The sequence below is a fragment of the Apteryx rowi genome, unplaced genomic scaffold (genome assembly GCF_003343035.1).
Source record: "Apteryx rowi isolate R43461 unplaced genomic scaffold, aptRow1 scaffold_2, whole genome shotgun sequence".
In the NCBI taxonomy this organism is placed as follows: Eukaryota; Metazoa; Chordata; class Aves; order Apterygiformes; family Apterygidae; genus Apteryx; species Apteryx rowi.
This window is the reverse complement of record NW_020448307.1, coordinates 6636117-6642849: the sequence shown is the minus strand read 5'-3', so window position 1 is coordinate 6642849 and position 6733 is coordinate 6636117. Positions and strand designations below refer to the sequence as shown.

The 6733-nt window shown below is 40.2% G+C and overlaps 1 protein-coding gene across 1 annotated transcript in view; it reads right to left on the bottom strand.

Annotated features, from left to right (window-relative positions):
• Positions 1-431: 431 nt before the first annotated feature.
• LOC112964792 (deoxycytidine kinase-like) overlaps positions 432-6733 on the bottom strand; it is an 8014-nt gene continuing 1712 nt past the window's right edge. The window contains exons 2-7 of the mRNA XM_026063332.1: positions 6189-6304; positions 5507-5700; positions 5027-5174; positions 4143-4258; positions 2249-2348; positions 432-742 (exon numbers count right to left, since the gene is read on the bottom strand). Coding sequence (XP_025919117.1) covers positions 719-742; positions 2249-2348; positions 4143-4258; positions 5027-5174; positions 5507-5700; positions 6189-6304 — 698 coding nt within the window. The 3' untranslated portion in view covers positions 432-718. The remainder of the gene's footprint in view (positions 743-2248; positions 2349-4142; positions 4259-5026; positions 5175-5506; positions 5701-6188; positions 6305-6733) is intronic.

The window sequence follows — 6733 nt, the reverse complement described above, 5'->3', positions numbered from 1 at the left end:
GGGGGGGGCGGGGGAAGGAGCGGGTTTCGGCCTCGCTCTCCGCGGGAGCGCCGGCAGGTCGCTCTTGGCCAGCGGAGCCGGTGGGAGCCCTGCCCTGCTCGCGCAGGGGATTTCCGTTTATGGGTGGGGGGAGGGTGAACAAGACACTTTTAAAATACAGTTTATTTTAGGTGTAGCAATGCTAATCCTTGTGACTGCRGTAACTTCCATTTCAAACGTAATTAGCATAAATCTTGTGGAAGCAGTAATTCAATAAAGCAGAACTCGAAAGTAAAGGTTTCTGGAAGCTGTAACAGTCTCGTCTTAAAATGGTGAACTATGCCAGTTATTGCAAAACAACCCTGCCTCAGTGTCTGCTATCTCCARTTACTTGGTTGTCGGCCTTTGATAACCAGTTAACTCCTCCATGACTAGAGCCTGCTCTTTGTCCATTTTATTTTAAAATCTTTATTAAAGAAGCAACGCGTATACACGAAGTCAAGTACATTTTTTTAAAGCATTTTTTTTCCTTTAAACTACACAAAGAATTCTATCAAAATTACTCGGTTCATACAAGCAAAAAAATAGATACCTATTTTGCACATTTCCTTTTAGGAAAATCCTTAATAAGCTATACAGATAATACATTCAGTTAGTTAAATCGCTTAAGCACACACCAATCTTCGATTTAACTCTTCTTGAACTTATGGGATGGTCACTTACACTAATCTTCAGATCTTTAAAAAGTCAAAAAAGACTTGACCTGTGAAAACAACAAAAAATGGAAGAGTTTCAAAATCTGTGTAACTGGTTTGTTAGAAACGACTTGATCACTAAACAGTTAGGCTTTTTCCCTTCTGCACTTAAGGAACACTTTGTTATGTACTGTCTTCAACACTGTTTTGCTTGTACACAATTCAAATGGCTGTCGATGAGGGATTTGTGGGTTGGTACTAGGCAGAATTGAGTAACAAAAAAGATAGAAAGTACTTCTGAAGGAGAAAATATTCATAGCCTGCCTAAGATAAAATAGCCTTCATTAAATAGTTCTTTCCCAGAAAGAAAGAGATTCTCTGAAAACTAAACAAAAAAAATCTGGTAGTACTTTCAGCATAGTGTTTCCCCCCTCCCCAGCTGGAAGTAGAGCTGACCACCTCTTATGCTGGGTGGTGAAGGCAGTTTGGTGAAGACAATACTGGTGGCTTGTAAGTGAGGGGAGATGAGATGTGTAGTCTTGTTCATAACTCTAAGCTGCTATTTGCTTGTTTCCATGAGGATATAACTTGTTAGCAAATACCTCAATATATTGACAGAATATTTTGCTCCTCTCTCTAACTTAAGTGGAGCTCTTTAATTGAGGGTATCAAACTTATAGGATGTTAGAGGAGGATGCTCCTTTTATATATTAAAGAGCAATCTTGGTGTCAGGAGAAGGAGGTTGACATGTCCCACTGAGCAAAATAGTGTAATTCTGTGCTTACAGAGCTGGGGGTGAGCCCAGTCCCTCTTAGAACCTGAGGTTTTCTGCTGTGGAGTTGGGTGCACAGTGCATTGCTGCAACAGGAGACTACTTTGGACATCTACTTGCTAAGGCTTGTCTTGCTTCAGTCAGAGTTAGCAAACACCATTTTGTTTCATGTGACCTATTCACTATAACACTGCTTTTTCTAATGGCTGTTTTTTTCTTACAACTCAACCTCACATTATGCATTGAGAACTACTGGTAGAGCTCAGTTATCRTCACATTTGTCAATGTGGTGCTATACTCTGTCAAGGAAGAGCCTAGGTCCCTAGAATGGCAGGGAGCWTAAAAGAGCGCTAAGCTCAGACCATAGTCTTTTCTGAAGGAATCATGGCTGACATGAATCAGACAACATAGTTCTGTGAACTATYTAATGAACAGTATGGCAGTGCAGACTTGGCTGAGAGAAGTCTGACTAGTTCAGCTGTCATGTGCTGTCTCTCCCCACAACTGCCTCTTTCTCTCTCTCAAAAAAAAGAAAAAAAATCCCTGAACTGTTTTAAGGGAGATTGGTGAGGCTGGGTTAAATCCTTTCATGGAGGAAGGCCAAAAAAAGTCTCTTCTATAGCCATGTGACCTCCTAACTCTGTACAAAGGAGACTAACTGTACTAGCCCCAAACAATTACTGCATGATTGCTAAACTGAATTTGATGGGTTAATACAAGTGACAAATTTTAAATAACTTGAACTGAAGACTTGCTATTTCTGTAAAATAAAAGCAGCTGAGAACCTTATTTAATGCTTACCTTATCCATCAGGTACTCCTGTTTAATCTTATCATTCTTAAAATCTTCATTAACATCCAAAACTAGAATAGGAATCTCTTTAAGGTTCTCAAAATCAACTCTGTTAAGGGGAAAAATGTCATGGTAGTAAAAAGGGTATAAAAATACATTGTGTATAAAATCTAGCTCTTCCAGTTGCTTTCAAGTCATTCTAATGCTGCACCCCTTACTCAGATTACCACATGCACCTGAGATGTTAATGCTAATATCAGTGACTTAAGTATAAATCCCTAGTCAAGTYTGCCCTTAATTATTCTTGTATAAGCAGTCAACATTGTATCAGCATAACTTAAATGCATATCAGAAACCTGGCCCTTTCATATCTGGCTGTATCTTACAAGTAGTAAAAAAAAATGCTGCTTATGCTTGTTTTAACTTATTAATTCTCTTCTCTGTCACCTACTTTTTTGGTATGGAATCAATTATCAGGAATGTGATTCTGATAAGTGGGAGTATTTTCTAAAATACTGATACCATTCCCTTCCAGTTAACTGCTAATCCATTTATTAAGTTGCAGTTTTAAAGCTTCCTTTGGTGGGGAWAGCCTCTTAACAGGTTAGAAAACTTAAATACTTAAAACAGACTGAAACAGTGATTTTTTTTATTACTTATTCATTTTTCTCTTCCTGTTGTCTGTGAAAAGCCCTACTATAATGCAGTAAATACACTGAACCACTTTAACTTGTTTTTGCAGACGAAGCATTCCTGGGAAGGGGGAATGACACAAAACAGGAAATAATACTCCATTCCAAACTTGTGAGCAAATAATGTAAACACTCTCTAAATTCCACAACATGCAGTGCATTCTTGCCCCTAAGCATTTGGGTCATCCTGCATTAAACTTATATTTAGGAGAGCAGATGTGACTGTACAACTGAGTCTGTTAGTGTTCTGTCTGGAAACAGTCTCTTGTTTCAGCTGAAAAGGTGTGCTTGTCTACCAAGCGCTAGGAACACATCCTGAACACTTCACTGATATTCTTCTGTTATGGCAGMAACTCACTATGCTAAAGACAGGTGCTTCAGTCAGTAATAAATGATKTTTAACTCTCTGCCTCCCATCCAATAGAGTACTTCAAGCTCTTGTGGCGCAAAATCTAAAGTTCTCTTCCACAGAGCTTTATCTAGCAAATCCTTGCATGGGAGGGTTAATAAGTCAGTAAGAAAGGCTGGCTGGGGGAAAGGTATGCAGAGCTAGTTTAGTCCCTGACAAGGTTTCTTGTGTATAATAGTGCAAGCTGTAAGCCTCTCTAGTAATTGTTTAAACTTTGAAATACAATCATCCTAGTTTAAAGGTAGTTGGGACCTTGCCCTCCCTTGTGTTGGAACTGAAAGCTGCCTAGTAAGGTAACTGTGGTCAGCCACTGARTACAATTTCAAACTCCACCCTATTTCTGTTTACTTCTTTCAGTTACCAGTTTGAAATCCTTGCTGGAAAAAGCTGTTAGCTAGGTTACCAGCTACATAGCTTTCTAGTTAAAGCTAATGCTTAACATAGGCTTTAAATTGGATGAAGTTCCATCTCTTGGTGRTTCTTACTTGCTTGCCAACAGATGACCTTCCCTCTGCATATAACCTACAGTAATCATCTTTGTGCCAAGAAACCTGGAGTGTGTCTAAAGTTAATCCTTCCAGCTGTGCCTGAGTGAAGCTGGATTTAAATTTTAAATTTATCCCTAATCAACTTTAGTGTAGGCTAGAAAAGAGCCTTACCTATAAGCTGAAACTTGAAGAAACAAGCTGGTAGTTTTTAGTATGAAACAGTTCTRGTTTCAGTCAGTGTTTTGTCTGTTACTGCAACAGATTGTTACAGCTGTTTTGCCCACAGTAGTGGCCTACAGAAAATAGGTTCATACCTCATAGTCCTTTCATGAAGCCAGGTTTCATGTTTATAGTGGAGGTTTTCCAAATACTCGAGCTCAATTCCTTGCTCCTCTTCTCTTCCCCTCATCTGCAGCCTTTCCATACATTTCTGAAAAAGTAAATGCAAGCCTGAACAGTAGTAATGTGTTGAAGACTAAATCAGCCCAAGTGATCAAGTGTTCCTTTAAGGCAGAAGGACTAAAASACCAAAAACTACCAAGGCTTCCCTAACAGCATTCAGTAATGCATGGGGTATCCTTAATTACAGAGGATTTTTGTTAGGTGACTTGCTCTGGGCACATGAACATATGAACAGGCTTACTATGCCATTATTAGGCAAAGGACTGACAATCCTTAAATCATTTAAGGGTGGAAAATGTTCTAAGCATTAGACATAAGCGAGCATTAAGTTGTAAATCCTTTCCTGAATGTAGAAAATGAATTATAGCCTAGGATCACTTCCTTCTAGTTTACAAAAACAACTTGAGCCACTAATTAGTCAGATGTCAATAGGCTTTAAAAGGTTGTGATTTTACTGCTTGTCCCTTCTGAGTAAACTTCTGAGTTAAAGTTGAGTCAAACTTGATTCAGAAGTTCAAATTCAGCCTAGGATTCTTAGTAAGAGCATTGAATGTTAGCAATTGTAGCACCTAAACATCTACCATCAGAACAGCAGCTCAGAAAGAGTTTTTATTTTATCTTTGGTCTCTGAATGAAATCTGCTTGAATTCACTATAGGTTTCCTGTTACTTTTGGAGAGTAAAGTGTTAATTCAGTGTTCATTACTGTAGTATCATGTCATAAAAACTTAGTGTTTTTTTTTTCTGGTACCTTCTAAGCTCCTAGAAACAAAGCTTTTYATCTTAAGTGAGCGTACCTGAGGTGTGGTTCTTAGGTAGATCATGCCATCCAGTTCTATATCGGATTCAAACTGGTTCAAAAGCCATGTGTGCCAGTCCTGATAAATAGCCCACTCTGTTTCATTGATGTTTCCAGATTCAAACAGGTTAGAAGCAAACACATATCTGCAATGAAATGTTAGCATTGTACCAGGAATGACAAAAGTGTGAACTCCTTTACAAAAACTCCTCAGAATCAGAATTGCAGCACTAGGAAAATTATCCACTCTTACATTCATAAAGTATTTTTACCATTTAACTCGCACCAATGTTAAACCTGTTCCTTGCAAGCCCCAGGCCAAAGACGTTGCTGTAACAAAATGTTGCATTTGATGGTTTAGATCTAATCCTTTTGGGGAGAAAATGCTAGCCTTTAGTATCAGTTTCCCCAGCTTCATTCCTTGCATAAAGACATAGAGCTATTACTCTCTCAGTGCTACTAAGTTCAGAGTAGTTACCTGTCACTGTACACAGATCTCTCAAAAAATTGCACTGGGTGTTCTGCTTCATGTAGCTTGGCTGAGACTGGTTTTAATTGTGCCCTTACACGGCTCAAGCAAGCATAAGTCTGAAATGTATAAGCCCATCTTGTGGGTTTATCATACAACATTTTTAGTAGATTTCCTCCACTCTTCTGTGATGTTGAAAGTTCCTGGGGAACAAGAGGATTCATTARATATCAGTATATTTCAGTATTTGATGCATTTTTTCTTACCTTCATCCAAAATTCTTGTATGTTKAAGTAAGAATTTATGCCTTATTTTTTGGGAAGTGGCTTGGGCACAGGAATAACCAGATTTGTTTCTCAGCTGATGGTAGTGTCTTTAGTCTGACACCTTATTTAAGTTTATCAGTGCATTTCAGACTTGATATGGGCTGGTACACTTTGTGATTCCTGGGAGGTAGGGGTGACTATTTGGAAGATACATTGYATAGTAGCTTCATAAATAGAGCTCGCAATCTATAAATGTGTGTCTAATCAAACTAGGATTATAGTGGGGCTGACACTGRATGGTCTCAGGAAGAAACCCAGTATCTTCAGGCTAAATATAGCTGAATTCTGGCATGGCTCCCTTGGACAGTCTTTTTGGTTCCTTCCCTCCCCCCACCTCTTAAGCTTCCCAAGTCTTGCACACCTACCTCACACTCATCCTCAGCTGTCTGAATGTTGCACCACTTGGCAATAGGTTCAGGGATTACCTCCCACTCATCACTGTGTTTCTCTAGTAGCCTGACAAATGTAGACTTCCCTGCAGCTGCAAAAGATGTGGAAAATTCACCAAGAATGTGGCTTAGTCCCACTGCCCGAAATACAGTGGTGTTTGTGAGGTCTCTACTGAGGTTTCAGTTAGTGGGTTCTGTGGTGTTTGAGATGGAGGGCTGCGTTCCTGCAGTGGTGATGGGACTTGGAGCAGGATTCCAGCCTGGCTGCAGCTTGGGAGCCCCTAGGAGCAGGGCTGGAGGCTGGCGAAGGGCTGTCTGGGGCTGCCTGCACGGTGCTGGTGCACATTCCAAGAAAACCGTGCTAATCTCGAGCTCCAGAAGGCCTTGCCTGGGCTGGAAAGGCGATAAGGAGGCGAACGGGACCGTGGCTCCCTTTCCGATAAGGGTTGCTGCCACCATTTTAGAAACGAGCTTAGACATGGAGGTGGGGCTTAGCGCGCCATTGTTCGAGCGGGGGGGGG